The sequence below is a fragment of the Candoia aspera genome, chromosome 3 (assembly GCF_035149785.1).
Source record: "Candoia aspera isolate rCanAsp1 chromosome 3, rCanAsp1.hap2, whole genome shotgun sequence".
In the NCBI taxonomy this organism is placed as follows: Eukaryota; Metazoa; Chordata; class Lepidosauria; order Squamata; family Boidae; genus Candoia; species Candoia aspera.
Window position 1 is genome coordinate 190,884,295 of NC_086155.1, and position 19,965 is coordinate 190,904,259.

General features: G+C 33.7%; 1 protein-coding gene across 1 annotated transcript in view; it reads left to right on the forward strand.

Moving 5' to 3' along the window:
• The first annotated feature begins 1,071 nt into the window (after positions 1-1,071).
• The window catches only part of EMC2 (ER membrane protein complex subunit 2), a 42,590-nt gene continuing 23,696 nt past the window's right edge, over positions 1,072-19,965 (forward strand). Inside the window, exons 1-3 of the mRNA XM_063299597.1 lie at positions 1,072-1,188; positions 9,147-9,260; positions 11,423-11,487. Of these exons, the coding sequence (XP_063155667.1) occupies positions 1,149-1,188; positions 9,147-9,260; positions 11,423-11,487 (219 nt within the window). The 5' untranslated portion in view covers positions 1,072-1,148. The remainder of the gene's footprint in view (positions 1,189-9,146; positions 9,261-11,422; positions 11,488-19,965) is intronic.

Consider the following 19,965-nt stretch of genomic DNA (forward strand, 5'->3'; position numbering starts at 1 on the left):
CTTGGCAGCTTTAAGATATGTAGACTTCAACTCCCAAAATGTCCACACATCTTGAAGTTGCCAAGGTTGAAAAACACTGCTGTCCACAGTGGCAGATAACACTTTTCCAATGCCATGCATTGGGAGGGGAGAACCCATGGCTATAAGCTGCTCCCCTCCCACCCTATGTAGGCATTTCTCTTGCCATCCTTCCATGCACTGGCACCCCAGATCTGCTGCCAGTTCTGCATCAGAAGGAGACCAGCCGTTCTTTTCCGACCAACACATTTTATTAGTAAAAGGCACCTGGTTGTACAGATGCAGGTTACATGTGAGACAACCTGTCTTCCCCTCCTCCTCTCTTCCCTGCATCCCAATTTTAATCCTCCATCAGGTTAACCACTGTATGCATCTGAAAAAGTGAGGTGCAATTTACAAAAGCTTGTATCTTTTAATAAAATGTGTTAGTTGGAAAAGGAGCTCTCAGACTCTTCCTGATTTTTGCTGCTCCAGAGCAGTGTTTGTCAACCTCAGCCACTTTAAGATGTGTGGACTTCAACTCCCAGAATTCCCACACCAGCATGGCAGGCTGGGGAATTCTGGGAGTTGAAGTCCACACATCTTAAAGTGGCTGAGGTTGACAAGCACTGGCTTTCCTCCAACAACGTCTACCCGTTCTGGCAGGCAGGGAGAGGTGGGGAGCCCGACGCTCCCATCCCCAAAAGATGAATGCAAATCTAACTTTATAGGAGTATATTATGCAAATCTAACTTTTGAGGTTTGGAAACGAAACGCTTAGAATACAAGGCAAAGCCAAGCAGCTTTGCATTGAACAGTAAGAAGCCACTGCTGAGCATCACCAACATCTCCCTTTATGGAAGGAAGATGAGTCGTTGCTGCTTATTACTCATCACCTCCCCGCGGAACCCCGGCCACCCCGGGACCCATTTACCGCAGCGACGCCAACCCGGCTCCTCCGCCTCAGCTCGCCCGACCGGGCAAGTCCTCCAGGCTACCTTGCAACGCCTCATCTCCTTCTTCCCGCCCTCCGCGCGCCCAGCCAATCAGATCGAGCGCGGGGCCGCCGGCACGGGCCAGAAGCCTGAGGGCGGGGCTCCAGCGGGATCACGTGAGCCGGTCGTTCGGTGAGCGGAGGGGAGCCCGGCAAGATGGCGAAAGTCTCGGAGATGTACGACGTGACTTGGGAAGGTAACCCGGCGGCCGCGAGCGAGAGAGGGGGGGCGCGGAAAGGTGGGTGGGGCGCTTACGACGGTTGCTTGGTTGCGTGTTGTTCGTTGCTCCGGAGGTGCGACGTAGGCTTGAATTCGCCGCTTAGCACCCTCGCTCGTCTCGGTCGCTTCCTTCCTCGGAAGGGAAAAGTGCGTTAGGAAGCTTTCCTGTGTCCAATTCTCAAAGATAACTTACGCATAATTCGTAGTAATTAACCTTGTAATCGCCTTCACGTCTTCCTGTCGTGTGCCCGTCTTGGCGTGTTCAAAAGTAGACTTAACCCTTCGCAGTTCTGTTTGGGGGAGAAGGGGGATGGAGGTTGAGCCCCTCCGGAGGCCCTTGGACTTCCATCCCCAGAATTCATAACCATTGGGGAGAAATTATATAGAACCTGGCGTGCAAAGGTGAAGTTTTTCGTCTTTACCTGCGTTGATTTTCTCCTCCAGGTTTCTTTTCAAAGTTGCCATCTTCTAGAGAGCTTTTATCATGTTTTGCGTGGTATAGTAAGCTACGAGGGTTTTCTTGAAAGACAGACACTTGCTTGGGTTAGCACACTACCCGAACCCTAAACTCAAGCCACATTGTTGCTTAGCATGATGTGTAAACCCAGCCTTTGATTAAATCAAGTTAATTGTAAATAAACTGAAATACATAATCAAAAACATATTGTCTGATGTATCCCTTATAATCTCTTTGTCTCCTGCCCTGTAGTTTTGCCCACTCTAAAGCTTTTTTGAACGGGGTTGTCTTACTTGCTTTCAGTGATGGGATAAGCAATAATATGATAATGGAATTATAAGTGTTGTGATCTTGAGTGTGTAGTCTTAGAGTGCAGGGCATGGATGTTAAATGGGGATAGTCTGCCTGCCTGTTTTCTTTCTTTTATATGTATATAAATATGCATACTGAAGACCATGAAAAATTGAAGGGATGGAAATGTGGATATCCTTTCACTTAACATGCTTTCAGTACAACTTCTTTGTAAAGTATGAATATATGCAGTTAGATTATTCAGGTAAGGTACAAACACAGGCCTTGATTCTTATGTAGAATAAAATCTTAAGACACAAACAATACTGATCTTTGTTTATTTAGAAGTCTTGGTATACATAGACTTGCAGCCTTTATGTGGGTTAGATGCTTCAGTAGTTTTTCTGAATAACTACTGGATATTTCAGGATAATTATCAGGTGAGTTTATTTATTACAGATGTAATAATTCTAAGCTACTAGTCCCTGAGAGTAAAAAATATATATAGATAGTCAGTTCCTACTGTCTACAAAAATGCTTTTGTCGAATACTCACAATAGGTGTGCTGCAGAACTTCTTAAACTGTTGATATTGCTGACATTTATATAGGTTTTCTCCAAAGAGTTCATGGTAGCACATGCCATCTTTGCAACAGCCTTTTGAGGTCAATTGAGTAAAAGTGACTGAATACAGTTTGCATAACTGGGGCCTATGAGATTTGAAGTCAAAATCACCCTTACTCAAAACAATGTTATCTTCATTGCATATACCCCCCCCCTCCAGATTTGCTTAAAATGCCTCCTCTTGCCCTGGCTTTGAAATTAAAGGAGTGCTGTGTGTGTTAATGGTTGTCCTGAATGATGGCTGATAAGTATGTACAGTACAGTATTGGAAGGACAGGCATAGGGATTTGTGGCCATCTAGATGTGAGAGGATATAACATCCTTCACTATTGATTGGGTTTTTTGGAGCAGTAATTCAGTGTTGGGGGGGCACAGATTAATAACTCTGATAGAGAAGAAAAGTCTGCGCTGTGTATATTTTTTTGGTATATTTCATAATAGTATCTAAATTTGATTTTTGCCTATTTGAGTGGCTTGAAGCATTTTGTGACTTGTATATTTGATCTCATACTACAACTAAAAGTTGACTCTTGGAGAAAATAGTTTATTTCAGATCTACTGGCATCTGAGATTTTTTTGTTTTGCTATTCCCACTCCTACTGTATTATTCTACTAATTTGCATACATGGAGGGACATTGATCGCAGGACATTTTTGCATATTTACCTGGAGGTAAATCATGTTGAACTGTGCATGAGCTCCTCTAAGAATATGTGAGATTGCAGCTTTCGGTATTTATTTTGTCTTTTTATTGTGATTTTGGGCTTGTTTTGGCTTAGTGGATCATAAATTATGTGAGTTTGTTCTGGGCTGATAGATAACTAATATAAATTTATAGACATAACTAATACAGGTGCAGTAGATAGGTGTTTTAACTTTATTTTTTGTGAGCTAGTAACTTTGAGTTTGTACATGAATTAACAAGATTCTTCCACTTTATACTTGATGTATCTTGTTCTTCCACATACCCATTTTCTTACTGTGTTTTCTCCAAATAATAAAGCAAATTAGAATATCTTGTCTTCCAGTCATCTGAGTTAGCCATGTCTAAATATGATCTTAAGATTTCTTTATATTTTATATTTTATGTCTTATGTATTACTGCTTTACATGTAATTATAAATCAAAGCTATAAAACCATAAAGAGAGGATAGGAAAGGCTAATTTAACCCTTTGCTATTAAGGTAAATTAACCAACCGTCAATTCTATCTATCTATCTATCTATCTATCTATCTATCTATCTAAACAGAGCAACAACTTATATGATCCTTGAACCTTATCAGAATGTTATTCCCATATGTCTGTTTCCCATGTTAATAACATCTGCTTGAAGCTACCTTGTGGATAAGGTAATTGAGATAATCCTTCCCATATCCACTTTTGCCTAAATTTAGGGGGTGATCAGAAGTATATGAGAGATACTCTTGGTTTAATGGAAAAATAGGTTAAGGAGTTTCCATTAAGCAGAATGTTTGTTAAATCCAAATGGCATGCATATTTTACACATGTGTAAAATGGCAGATGGGATTTTATGCATGTGCAGAAGGATATAGGATACAGATAGTTTTTATGTCTTCTATCGGAAGTCCATTAAATCAAGGGTTTACTACAGCCTTATAAAATCACTTTGTTTATGATAGCAGCCTGCAGTATACCTAATGTAACTTTCCAACGTCTCTGGGACATTTTTCTAAGCCTGTCTAGGTCACCTGAGTTATGTGTAATGCGTATGCTAGTGGGAAAAGCAGTTTCTCCATTACTTTTTAGTCTGGCCTCCAGTTAGCTTCTTCAGAATAGAAATAAAATCAAATGAAATCCTTTTTCATTCAACAAGAAGGTAATTGCTTGTTTTGTCTGCTCTATTTTAAATTATGTATTTATTTAACATAAGCCGTATCCTACTTCATTAAATAAATTCCAGGAGCTCACATAAAAACTTTCATAAACAAATAATTAACCTCAACATGACAGACAGCTCAGTCCCCAAAGCCCAATGAAAGAATGTTTTTATCACCTTTTTAAATTCTAAGGATGCTACTTGTCTTTTCTTCCACATCCATCCCTCCACACTCCCCTTCCAACAAGAAAGTACTTTGGGCAGGATGGGCCAGTTTCAAACTTACGGCATATTCAGAACTAGAGACATTTTGAAAATAACTATGATGCTAAGGACTGACACTGCTTTATATTATTCCAGCTTCCCATTTATTTTTAGTAAAAATGTGCCATTCATGTATTTGCATAAATTAGCATGAGATTAATTCTTATTATATATACTTTTGTATGTTCAGGTATTCTGAAATCATTCTCATTGTTGCTGTTGTGTAATAGCTAAGAAGTCCCAGTTCAGACTTTACTTCAAACATCTGCTCACTAGCGAGCTTTAGGGAAGCTGGTCCCTCTCAGCCTTGAACTGGGTTTACACGTTGAATTAATGCATGGTTTGGTGCCTTAACGTTCACAATTTTCTGAGTTCATATATCATGCCAAACCACAAACCATGACTTACAAATTAAAGTGGCTGGGTTTATCAACCATATTATGATTTGATGCAATTCATGAACCAGGTCTGTCTCTAATATTTGGGATAATAATACAGAGTTATAGAACTATATGGACTACTGAAATAATATAGCTCACTTGGCTTTTACTTGGCATGTGTGAATCCAGCTGCTGGAACTTAAGAAACCTTAATTAAAACACAGTATGGCAGAGCATAATGTATTAATCCAACTGAGTTAACTGGAAGAAACCAAGACCAAAGTTGCTTCTGGATCATGATATAACTAATTTCAATTCATGAATTGGGATGTAGGATTAGAATGTCATTTAAAAAAAAAAATTGAGAGGAAGCATAGGGTAGAGAGAACATCCAAAGACTGGTGCATTTTATTTCTGATCAATTATGCCATGGGTTAAATTACTACCTGAAGTGAGCCCTATTATATAAAGGGAAAGTCTTAGACTCTTACACTCATACTTCATACTTCTGAATAAAGAACATTTAAAAAACATTAGGTTATCCCAACCCTTAAGCTTGGAACATGAGAAGGTGAAAGTAATTTTCTAACATATATACATTCTCTTTAGGATTAGGACCTTTCTGAGTGGTGCAAGGAGACTGAAGAGAAAAGGAGGTGCTTTTCGTGAATGAAACTCACAGAAGGCCCTTTACCAGTTGTTGTCATTTCCTGATACCGACGTCCACCCTTTTCAGTGACCCTTAGGAGAGGATTCAGACTAGTATAATTGGATCCATATTTCGATGTGTGTAAAAGAATCTTTAGCTTTCTTTAGCTTTCATTTTTCTGGAATTTCACATTTTTGCTACAGTATTCATACTTCACACAGTTAAAATACAGGTACAATCAAAATATAATTGTAAATGAGAAATTCTCTAAAGAAGATAAGATTACGAGCTTGAATTTGGTGGTTGGTTACTATCCCAGCATGAACGTGCATTGTGCCGAGTTTGAATTTTCTTAAATAACAAGTAAACCATGGTGGAAATGTTGGCATGAAACTCAGAGGATGATCATTCTTTAAAAGCTTATTTAAACATATAGTGAAAACAAAAACATAACTAAAAAATACTCAGAAACAATGTGTATAGAAAACTATAGTTTCAGTGTATATGTAGATATATTTGTAATTTTAAGGAAAGATACAAAGTATTAATCATCTGTAGTAAGAAAAACATTCCTGTCACAACAGATACTCTGTTAGGAATTACTCTGACATGACTAATAATTGTGATAAAGTAATCTTTAAAGAATTCTTCAGGACTCCACTTGTGCTCATTTTTCAGGTAGTGGTATTTCCCACATACTTAAATTATGTTAATCCAGAGAAATCCTGTGGATCCAGTGCTTTGCTATAATAAGGCTGGCTTTTAATAACACATATTAAATGAATTTTCGTATGGCATTATTCTAATGTCCTGGGGAAAATTGACAGTGAATCTACATATGACTTAATTATTTATTTGTTGTGTACTGTACGGTAATATAATGCCGATTAATAAGGGGATATAGCCCCATCTGTAAAAACATGATGGTAACACTTTGGATAATTTGTTTGGTGAACAAACAGTATAACTGCAACAATAGATGTCACATTTTGTAGATGAACTTAATAAAAAAGGTGGAAATGGATCCAAAACTATATTACACTGTTTGTGTTTTACCATCATGAATGTGCATCTCAAAGTTTTATTAATGTGTAAATTGCATCACAGGTTTCCATATTTTAAAAAAATATATACTTACTCTTCTGAAATTGGGGTGATGCATTTAACATGTTTTTCACCAAGAGTTAATTACGTTACATAAATATTTCTGTTCTATCAGATTATTACAAATTTAAGAGGTGTATCTTATTAACAGATATATCTTTTGCAATCAGGTGCTGTAGCTTTCCTTATTTCCATTTTTAGGAGAATTAAACCTGTTTCCATATTTATCTTCTATAATTACAATAATTCTAGCTATGAAAAAGCTGTAACTTTTATTCTAATAAAATAGCTTTTTAAATGTAATTCTTAATATTTTCAATAATTTTGAGAGACTCAGAATGATGATGAGTGTTGCTTGTAATTTGGTAATAGAGGGCCATCTGCTAGTGGAAAGGGTTTCTTCCTCTTCCCCTCCCCCATGTGTCTTAAAACCTGGCCCTTTATCTTACATTAGGCTGCAGTATTTGTCATACTGCTGGGAACAGTGCCTATTGAAAAGAGTGCAGTTTTCTTCTACAGGAAGAATTTAGCTTCCAAACATTTCAAGTTATTCGTGTTCTGTAAAAAATAGTTATCAGATGATAAAAATGGATCGTCTCCTTTTTTTCTCAGTATTTGAAATCCTATACTCTACTCTGACATAGAATCATTTTTGTATTGAAACATTATTCTTGCATACTGTAGATGCTTTACCAGTGGCAAAGTAAATTCTTGGACACAACTTTCAATATTTTAATCTCTTTTAGTCTCTGTATACATATGATATTCACCCACGTTGTTTATGTCTAATTTTTAATTTCCAGGGATCGTCTTGCTTCAGGAACCATTTAGCTTTACTCAGGCATATGAAGCATAATATACAGTGGTTTCGTTGACTTTCAGAATAACATATAGCACATTTCCAGCATTTTGCCTCCAAAAAATTCTGAGAATTTTTTTGGAGGGGTTGTGTGATGGAATAGGACTAGATTGTAGGAAAAGGTTTATTTAGTCTAAAATTGACAGTTTTGTTTAATTTGCAAATTTGTAATAAAAGAAAGGTCAACAAATTCAGAGGTATGTATTTCATATTAAAATATCAGGTAAAATAATTCTGCAAGTCTTTTGCATTTATTAATAATAACAGCAGCAATAATAAACATTAAAGCAAACTCATGAATACTTACTTGATGTCTTCTTCGATTGATTACTTTTTTTTTTTTAAACATATAAAATTGCTAGTCTGAAACAAATCTTCAAAGGACTTGGCAATGCACAGTGATTTTAAGAACCTGTGGAAAACTTTCATGATCTAGTCTATATTACGATGTTTTTAAGCTTTAAAGTTTTATATTACTTAGCAGCATATTTGACACCTATGATACTATTCTTGCCATTTAGTTTTCTTTATTATGGCCACTTCTATGAGTTTTCCTCAAATAGACTTTATACTTTCAAAAAATTGATGGATCACAGAAAGAAGTCCTGTCCTTGCCCTTTTTTACATATTAGATGATACTTTGTTATCATCTAATATGTAAAAATATTAATTAATTTGTTAAGAAAAAATAACTTTTTTAAAAATGTAAAATGTACACATATATGTTGCTGCATTAATTTTAACAGTAATATTTTTTCTTCTGTACTTTTATTTTGATTTAGGAAATAGTAAGAAAGATATCTGCATGAATTAATATTACAGTTTTATAAGTTTTATTAAAATGAGAAAATTATATCAGTAGCCATATAATAATCTGTACTTTAGAGAGTGCTGAAAACAACCTGAGAATTCCCAGATGAAGCTATAGTGGTACGTGTGATGGTGTTGTCTTTCATCCTATAATAGGATATCATCATTTAAAAATAAAACTGTTCAGCATTCAGAATATGCTCATTCTACATTTACAGTAAGAAATAGTTCCCAGAATAATTATAAATTGCAACAAATACTCCTTGGAGAGTTGAAGGAACAATAGTCATAAAGCAGCATTACGATTAAGATAATATTTAGAAATTTACAGTTTTAGTTCCTTTATGTAAGTCTGTCAGATGTTTTTGCACTGCTATATATTTTTGGCACCTCAAGGGTAGTAATTCAAAATCAGTTTGGAGTTTTATTCTCTGTATAGGTTTAGTCATTCCAAAAAAGTAGAAATATGTTGAACTAAAGCAGTAAATTTTTGCTTTTAGATTTTGCTGATAGGCAGTGTGAGGGTAATACGGGAAAGAGAATTACACACATGTACTCATATGTCAGCCATGGTCTCAACAATGATTGTCTAAATTAGATATCATTAGAAATATTGAATACCATTGTTATTCTACTCTAATTGTCATTTTGTTTCTTTCAGAGATGCGAGATAAAATGAGGAAATGGAGGGAAGAGAACTATCGGAACAGTGAGCAAATAGTAGAAGTTGGAGAAGAGTTAATTAATGAATATGCAGCTAAGCTTGGTGATGACAGTATGTCAAAACTGTTTTGCCTCTCTTTCTTTATTAGCTAACTTTTCTGATGTGCAGTAGTATATGTTGTATTCTATGTTTTATTAGTATCCAGCTCATTCCCCCTCTATTTTCCCTCTATTTTTCTTAATTCTTCTGTGCCATGCTGATAATACAGTATGTCCGTAAATTTTGTAAGCTTAAAATCGGCCAGTATTCCTAGACTTCTGATTTTATTTACAAATGTCGGGTGTGGGCAGGGAGCCTATAAAATCTATAATCCGACTCTCTACTGTACAGATACTTTGGGAAATACTCTCCCCCCCTCCCCAAAAAACCCCCAACACACTTTAAATAGATTTCACTTGGTTAAATGTTTAGGGATTGAAATAGAGAGAGACGTTTATTCCTGAAATTAAAGCATAACTTCAGCAACATGAAATTAGTATGACAGTTGCTTTTATATAGTGTTGGGCATTAGAGTGTAGGGTGTGTCTGGATTTTCATTACATACAGTATCATTTGGGGAGGGGGGAATCATAAATTCACAATACAAATTCTTCCCAGACATAAACTTGACATTCCATATTTTATACCAGAAGGGATTTGTTTAAGAAAATGTTTTAAAAGAGCAATGTATGCTTACAGGATAAAGCATCTGAGTGTTTTATGGCAAGAAAAGTATACAGGGTTGATTAAGGTTCTTATGTAGGCTGGAAGGGAATAAATACCAGTGATTTGTTTTTAATCATCTCATTCTACTTTCTCTTTTTTTATAAGTCAGTTAACCTAATTCATACAATATGAGCAATTTATTTTTGGCAGAGGTCTCAAAGATCTAAACTAGAATATTCTTTATTTAATTTTAGAAAGTTTTGATCTCAGTAACACTTAAATTCAACACACAAAAAAAGAAATAACTTTTCTGAAACAGATTCATTTAATGCTCAACCAAGAAACTTTTATTCTGGGATATTGCCAGAACGTTCCACTAAGACATCTTATAACCATGAGTAGCGAAATCCTTCCCCACCCGCTGCCCCCCCCCAAAAAGAATAACTGAATAGTGAACTTGCATGGGTCTGATTTCCATTCTGAACCAAAGTTATGTTGGAAAGAGTGATCATCTTATTAGAACAGTTGAATATACTCTTCTCATTGACCTTTTTTTTTGAATTGCTCTATGAATTTATAATATCTTAATAATGTTCATGAACAACATTACTTTGATTACAAACCACAGTATTTTGTTTTGACTAATGCTGTCCATTTGTGGTATATGTCACTGTTTCAGAGGGTTGCAGTAAATGAACCCTTCTCATGTTTCCTGCTGTCATGTCCTTCACTTCTTGTGGCCTTCATTACCCATGTAGCTTATACTTTACTGCTCAGAAAGCATTTTTATTTTAGTTAAGAAATTCATCTGTTCCCAGAATCCTTTCAGGTTTTACACAGGAGAAATCTAAAAGGTGTTGCAGATATGTATACACTTGCCTATGATCAAATTTGTGTCTTTTCTTAATGGAAGCTGTGCATGCATTGCATGGGAATTGAAAGAAATTCATTTTATCAGATTAACATTTTTAATTGGGGGGGGGGATAATTTAAGTAGATAAATACATGAAAAGGAATGTGGTATTGACATGGGTTTACATTAATACCAGAGCCAAGAATGAATATATATAGCCTGTTACTCTGATAGCATTTTTGAATTCTTTAGGGTAAGATTTCCCCTTCGAGCTTCCTCCATGGAACTTTAGAATTCAATACATAAAGCAATTTGGGAATTTTACAAAAACATTATTTAAAGAAAAAAATGGAGAACAGAGCACCTATATTAGCAAAGTTTCTTCTGAACGCTGTTATTTGCCAAACCCACGAACTGTTTTTTGAAGCATGGTGACCTCTGAATCATTGCCATAGTTGATTTGATATCCCATGTTGCTCTTCCAATTAAGTAACAGCACTTTTAAGATGAATCAGTGTATAAAAGTATATGAGCAATGTAAACCATTGAAGTTAAAACATTTTTCGCGAATATTCAGCTTTAGCATTGGTATGATGGGTTTCTGTAAGATTAAGTATACTAAAGTTATAAGAAGCGACATCTGCAATTTGCTATTAACCAATTAGCAGTTTTGTAGAAAAAATCTCTATGCCTCATGATATTTTGTATTATCTAGTTTGGATAATATATGAGCAAGTGATGATTGCTGCGTTGGATTGCAGCCGGGATGACTTGGCATCGGTAAGTATTCCAACTGACTTCTTATGCGTAAATCCAATCTCTACTAACACAGTAGAGAGGCATGCTCCTTATTTTCTTGTGCAGTCCATTACTGAAGTCTATTTCTGCAGTCTACTATTAGGGCTATGTAAATCTTTTGAAAAAGCTTCCCTTTTAAATCTTTGAAACATCCACGTCTTTTCTGAGACTCACATGGCTGATTTGTAGAATGGCTGTGCAAGCACATATTTGCAGAGGTAGCAACATTCAAATGTTTTGCACAGACCTATTCACTATGCTTTCCTAAAAATCCCTGCAGGAAGAAGGAATCCTATGAAATAGTGTGTTATACCATATAAGAAGCTGCACTGGAAAGGAAGAAAAATATTGAAGTACTTGGAATTTAAAGTACAATGTCTTATTATAAGAATGGAATCTCCTCATTTTATTTTTTGGATTTTCCAAGTTGTATGTTTTTAAAATTGGGGGTACCCCTCAGTGCTCTAAGTATGATAATAGTTCAATAGCTTAAAAATTGAATATAGCATGTCCCTACAAAGCTATCCTTTTTTTTGTTTAGCATTATGGACATTGTTTCTTCAGATTTTGTTTTAAAATGTACTGTGATGATGGCTGGTTCCACTTTCCCCATATTGACACTCACATATTATTTAGTTGTTGCTTTTCAATAACAATAACGTATTTTCATTCAGTTTTTCACAATAATCCATTCAGTTATATGCAAATGGTCTAGCGGGGTTCTTCAGTGGGTATTTTGATACACTTTTTTTTTTAACCATCTCAATTTTTCAGATTGTTGAATTAATAATTTAGTCTGTTTTCTGTAAAGGTTATACTCAGATTTTGCATGTGCATTTTATGGTTTAATGTTATAGAAATGTTACTTGTACTCATGGAAATCTTTTTTTCTCTTTTTGACCGAAAGGGAAGAGAGCTATAAAATTAGTTAATCTGTTTTTTGAGGTGGAGGAGCAGATGAATATTAAGTTTCTACAGAGTTTTCAGTCCAAAAATTTGATAGTTTATCAGTAGATTAATTTTTGTCTTTTTACCATATTCTTGAGCTCATTCTTGGGCAGTGCATTAAAAGTTATGTATTTTAAAATACTTGATGTTTTAATAAGAGAAACAAAGTTGCTTATTGTTCATAAGTCATGGACACAAAGGATTAGAAGAATGATTATTTCACAATATCTCATTCTAATCTTTCAAATATGGAAAAAATTGACATGGATTTAAAATCACTATTCAGAATAAAAGCAGAGATATAACTGTGGAGAAGTTTAATTGGCTATTTACTCCAGTTTGTATACAACCTCTGGTTAAAGAACTGAGTGAGGCTGTGTTTCTCCCCCCAATTATTGGTTTCATTATAGTGCTTGTACTGTCATAAAATTTCACTTAATGTTTAAGTAAAGCCTGATATCTTGAGAACAAACCTACCACTGCATTTAGAGAAATTAAGCATGTTTTTTCAAAGTGAAAATAAGGAAGATTTTACAAGTTGTGCATTGTTTCACTTGCTTTATCACATTCAGTAATAATTCAGAGTCTTTTAAATAAATTAGGACAACAATTCTGTGTATTTGTAAGATGGATTCAGGATGGCTTGTGGTAATAAAAAGTGTTTGCCACTGAAACCTTCAATTAGTTAAAATAAAACAGCTGTATAAACTAGTTTTCCAAAGTTCAAAGCAAACGTCCTATGCTTAGAAACAAGAAATAAAATTATACTAAATGATCTCTGATTATATCAGGCCAAAGCCACAGAGCACAAAGTCAGATTTAATAGGACTTCCAAAATGCAAATCTTAACTTTTCAATACCACTTGTCCATTCACTGAGAACCTCTGTCTTATGTTGACTGAATTTTACTTTATTGAGCCCTATCCAATCACATTTATTGCAGGCACTGTTTTAATTATTCTTGTGCTTCACCTGGATTTGATGTGAAATAGATCGGGATACACCACCCAAATCCACATATGACCTCCCTTAGCAGCTTTATTTAGATACAAGGTGCAGAAAGAAAATAGAGCTCTATAGAAAATAGAATTTTTTTTTTTTGAAATCTTTATTAATTTATTTAATAAACATAGAATTACATACAAACAATAATATCTTACAATACAAAAAAGAAAAGGAGAAGAAAAAGAAAAAAGAGAAGAGAGAGGGAAAAAAAGAAAAAAAGGATATATATATATATATATATATATATATATATATATATATATATAAATATAAATAAAAGGGGGGGGTAAGATGAAAAATAAATAGATAGATAGATAGATAGATAGATAGATAGATAGATAGAAAGATTAGGGTTTCCAATTTCTTTTTTACATTTCCAACAGACATTTGACGTATTTCGAAACATTTTTGATAATTTTTCAGGGGTGGTATACCACATGTACATCATTTTATAAAAATTTTCTTTTAAATTATAATTTGATGTAAATTTTAATCCCTTAGTCCACATTCTTTCCCAAACATCATATTCAATATTGTATCCAAAATTTTTCTCCCATTTATACATACATTGCTTAATTTGTACATTTAGTATTCTCATTTGTAATAACATTTTATATATTTTAGAGATCATGTGGTCATTATTAGCATAGATTTGTTCATCCCACCAAGATAGTTTTTTTGTAAATTTGTAACTTTTAGCATCTATTTTAAATTGTTCTTTTAATTGAATACATGTAAACCAATGACATAAATATCCTTCATTTTCCAATTCTTCTCTTCTTTTCATTGTAAATTTAGTCCCTTCAAATTTTATTAAATCCGAATATTTTAGCCACTTATAGTTTCCTATTGTTTCTCGCCTTACAAAAGCTTCTTGTGGGGAAATTCATAGTGGTATTGTCGCAGTTAGAGTAGATTTATATTTTTCCCAAATTTTAAGAATAGACGATCTAATACAATGATTGTTAAATGTTTTATTTACTTTCAATTTGTTACACCATAAGAAGCCGTGCCATCCAAATTTTAAATCATGCCCTTCTAAATTTAGTAATTTATGATCTTGTAGGGTGATCCATTCTTTTAACCATAATAAACCACATGCCTCTTTCCTTGTCTTCTTGTAGTAATTTAAATTTAATTCTTGGTCTTTTCCCTTGCCAAATAAATTTTAAAAGATCTTTTTGCCATAATTTAAAAGTTTTATCAGTTATAAATATTGGAATAGTTTGAAATAAAAATAGCATCTTCGACAGAATATTCATCTTAATTGCAGAGATTCGTCCCATAAGTGATAAATTTAATTTTTCCCACCTCAATAAATCTTGTTTAATTTCCTTCCATATTTTAACATAATTATTTTGGAATAAATCACAAGTATTTGGTTGAAATCTCTATCCCTAGAGATATCTAACTTTTTTGACACTATTAAATCCTGATTTAATTTCTAATACATTCTGATTATTTTGTGGCATATTTCATCTTTGTTTTTTGATTATTTATTTTAAAACCAGCTAATTCTCCATATTCTTGTAGTGTCTTTAATAAGTAATCAATTGATATTAACGGGTTTTGTAAAATAATAACTAAATCATCCGCAAAGGCTCGTAATTTATATGTTTCTTGTTTAATCTTTATCCCTTCAATTCGATGATCCTTTCTAATAGCTTCTGTTAGAACCTCCAATACCAATATAAATAATAAAGGAGATAGTGGACAGCCTTGCCTTGTTCCTTTTTCTATTTGACATTCTTGTGTTATCTCTTCGTTGATCACAATTCTGGCTTTTTGAAATGTATAAATTGATTTTATTGCTTTTATAAATATATCACCAAAATCCATCAATTCTAAAGTCTTAAACATAAAATTCCAATTTAGATTGTCAAAAGCTTTTTCAGCATCTAAAAATAACAACATAATCTGTTTTTCATTATGAAATTGAGCATACTCTATTATATTTAAGACCGTCCTTATATTGTTTTTTATGTATCTTTGGGGTAAAAAACCATTTTGGTCGTAATTATTTCTTGAAGAATTGTTTTTAGTCTTTCAGTTAAAATTAAATATTTTATAGTCATTGTTTAATAACGAAATAGGTCTATAATTTTTGCATAGTGACAGGTCTTGTTTTTCTTTTGGGATTAGTATGATATTTGCCTCTGACCAAGATTTTGGTATTGGATTTCCTAACAGAATCGCATTCAATAAATCTTTAAGTGGTAACAAAATTTGATCTTGAAAATATTTATAATAACCTGCTGAAAATCCGTCTGACCTGGAACTTTGGCTATTTTCAATTTTCTAATTGCCTCTATAATTTCCTGGGTTGTGATGGGATTATTAATTAATGCTTTTTGGTCTTTAGTTAATTTCTTTACATTTTGTTTTAATAAATAGTTCTCAATTTCATCAATTGAAATTTCTTGTTTCTTATATAAATTTGTAAAGAAATTATGAAATGCCTTTTTAATTTTTTCATTGTCAACTAATTCTTTCCCATTTTCTCGAATTTTAGTAATATTTTTTTCCTTTTCTTAATTTATATGCTAGCCATTTTCCAGGTTTATTAGCATATTCAAAATTTCTTTGTTTAATATATCTCAATTTTCTTTCAGTTTCATCTGTTGTAAGTATTTTTAATTGCTGCTGTAAAATTTTTATTTGTTGGTTTATACCTTCATCTGATGGTCTTATTTGAAGATTTTTTTCTTTTATCTTAATTTGGTCAAGAACTGTTTGAATTTTTTGTTGTGTTTTCCTCTTTAAGCAACTATTTAAATACATAAAATATCCTCTCATATATGCCTTGCTAGTATCCCGTACTGTCCCAATACTCAGTTCATTATTTAAATTCCATTCAAAGAATTCTTTCAATTTCTTTTGGCAATCTTCTACAAGTTCTTTATTTCTCAACAAAGTTTCATTTAATCTCCACCTATAACTTTTTGGGTGGAGTTTTATAGCCAATTGAACTGGATTATGGTCTGAGAAGGATTGGGGAAGAATTGATACATTTAAAATTTTATTTGCCAAATTTTTAGATACCCATATCATATCGATCCTGGAGAACGATTTGAATCTGTCTGAATAAAATGTATAATCTCTAGCCGAACCATTTTTATATCTCCAGGCATCTACAATAGCCAAATTTTCTGACATATCAAAAAAAGATTGGGGCAATTTTCCTTGATTTTTTCAAATTTGTTCTTCAGATTTTCTGTCAATAATTGGTAAGGTAACTCTGTTCCAATCTCCTATCATAATCCAATTGTTATAAGATAATTTGGAAAGTTCATTTAATAAATTTTGATAGAATTTATTCTGATTATCATTAGGGGCATATACTCCAACCAATATTGCTTTGGAGTTTTGTAATTCTAATTCTATTATTAAATATCTCCCATTTTTATCAACACTTACTAATTTAGGATTTTGATGGGGTTTTACATATATTGCAATTCCATTTATTTCTTTTTCATTTGCTGCTATAAATTCATTTCCTAATTTGTTATTTACCAGATACTTACTATCTTTTTTCGCAATATGAGTTTCTTGAAGACATATTATATCTTGTTTTAATTTGTATAAATAGTGAAAGACTTTTTTCGTTTTAGCTGGGGTGTTGGCTCCATTTATATTCCAGGAAAGGCATTTTAATTCACTCATTGGAAAGGAGTATTGCAAATTCTTTAGAACTTGAAGCTAGTTCCTCTGCAGTTTGTTCCTCTATATTTAACGTTTCACTTTACTTTCTTTATTTTTGGCCTTTCCCTTCTATCTGTTTCTGATTCTAAATCTTTCTTATATTTTCTGAGAAATTCCTGAGCCTTAAAAATGGTATTTAATTTATATCTTTGTTGTTGGAAAGTGACATTCACTCCTTCCAGTACTTCCCACCTAAAGGGGATTTTATTTCGTTTAAGGACTTCAGTAAGAAAGAAATAATCTCTTCTTTTTTTTAATATTCTCAGTGGTATGTCTTTCAGTATCATAATCTCTTCTCCTTCAATATTATTTTTTTTCCCCCAGGAGGCCTGTATTATCAAATCTTTGGTCTTCTTCCTCGCAAATTCAATTATTATATCTCTTGGTTTCCGATTAATTTTTGCATATTTTGAATTAACTCTAAATATTTTTTCTATATCTTCTTCTAGCCTTTCTTCCTCTCATTCAATTAAACTTGCAAGCATTTGAACCACTATTTCTCTTATTTCTGCCTCTTTTTTTTCAGGTACACCTCTAAGTCTAACACAATGTTCTTTTTCTTTTAACTCTAACACAGTTAATTGGTCTAATTCTATATCATTTTCTACTTCTAAGTTCTCTACTCTTTCTCTTACCTCTTGAATATCTGCTTTTATTCTTTTGCCCATAGTCTCTAACTTACGATCTAACCTTTTTTCAAAGCCATCTATTTTCTCCTCTAATAGTTGTGTTAAATTTTGAGTAATATTTTGAATTGTTTTTTGCGTAAAATCTTCAAACATAGCTTTCAACCATTCTCCTTCCCCGGTTTCTGAGCCTCTCCTGTTCTGTCTCCTTGTGTTCATTTTGTCCTTATAAAAATCTTTATTTACCTATCTTAATCACTACACCTAAGGTTATATTTATCTATATAAAGCAGTGTATAATATTTATATCCAAACATACAGAGCTTACAATTCAAGATAATCTTATAAACATCTGCAATATGGTCCAATATGGTGTTAGAAATTAATTAATTAATTCAGTTCCTTTTAAGTAAGGACTGGCAGTAAAGTTTTTTGGTCTCCAAAGTATAGAAGAGTTTTGTTTTTTTCCCCTCCGCTTAGAAAGTTTCTTCTTTTTCACTTTTGTAGTCAAAAGTTGTTGTTTCTTTTACTAGCGATGAAGGGGGCCGCAGAATTGCCTAGATGACCAGGCTACTCACGCGGGTTCTACCGATGTACCTCCAGGCTTCCTGGCTGCTTTGTTGTTGTGGCAAAAGTGAAATTCTGAAATAGAAAGCAAAGCTTTCACCTGCCGCTCCAAAGCCGCTGGAGTCTTTCGTTGGCAGTGCTCCTTTCCTCGCGCTGCCTACGTGGTCTGCCCGTCTCTCTCCGACTCTGCAGAACTCTCAACCTCCGCGTGGTAGATATCAATTTTTCTGAGCTGTTACAAGGCTCGACCAGCCGCCATACTCCTTCACCGGAAACGCAGAATTCAGAAAAATAATATAGAAAATAATAGAATTGTCATGAAACAGCAGTGCTGTGCCAGTCAGCAAGATGTAAATATATCTCCCTCCTCTCCTGGGATCAGAATAACTGGTTCTTCCTGTTATCAACTCTGTCTTAAAACCAGATAAAATCAGAACCAAATATTCATACTCTCCCCCCACCTCCCACACAAAAAAAATACATTATGACTTAAAGTTTATTTGGCACCAGTTTGTTGTTTTCAGGAATGGTCAAACAACTGCATCTTAAAATAGATTACAGTCAACTTTTTGCACAGTAACATAATTATGATTTCTAGAATCATAAAGAAAATCTTAGGCTTTTATTGAATGACACCCTTAAAACTCAACAAATGAGAGACCTGTATTGGGAAGAAGTGTTTGCCATCAGTTCCAGATGAAATATGGTATACTTACGTTTTGATCTTCTAGCACTGTTTCTTCCACAATGTAACATCTTCCATAATTAGGAGTCTTTCAGTTCTTTTCTACTATGTGTCTCATGTGACCATATTTCCCATATATTTATTTATCATATTTTTATCACCACCCATCTCCCCCACACGGTGCATATACCGTCACAGATTTAGCGAGATCACCTATTTTTTGCAAGCCACCTGTAATACAAATAAGTGAGATTTTGCAGTCTGGATTTTCCTTGGTTCATGTTGGATCAATTATGATATTTTCCATATTTTCCCTTTTTATAATTAAGTACTATTATTTCTTTTTTTGGCTTATTTTCCCACTTTAAGAAGGAGGGGAGGGCATAAAAACATTTGTCAGATGTCGATTATGTTAAAGTGTTACAAAATCTGTATTATATAAATCATGGAATTATTGCCATATTAATTTCTAGTTTTAAAACAAAAAAAGTAATAAAAGAGATGTTGGGCTGATTGTCTAGTGTACAGTTTCCTCTTTAATTTCAAGAACTGCAACAGATTTATGGATTGTTTTCTGTCACTGACCAGTGTATTTTGTTTTTCTTTTTACTGATGTGTTTTACTTTTTTCTTCAAATGATAATTGAGTTTATTGAGATTGCCTATGATGGTCCTGAGCCTCTGCTCCAAAATTATTCTGCTAAAACAGCAGGAGGCTAGATATTCCTTGAGTTGCCATGTGTGCCTAATGGTCATGAGTATCCCTGATGGGGCCACTCTATTTCTGAATGAATTTCATTCATTCGTATGCAGTATGGAAGAAAAAAAGGCAAGTTAAGCTGGAAAAATACATTAGGAAAAGCAGAGGCAGCATAGATAAATATGGTAAAAAAACTGGCTACTTGGATGTGCTTTTCAGCTGTGGGCC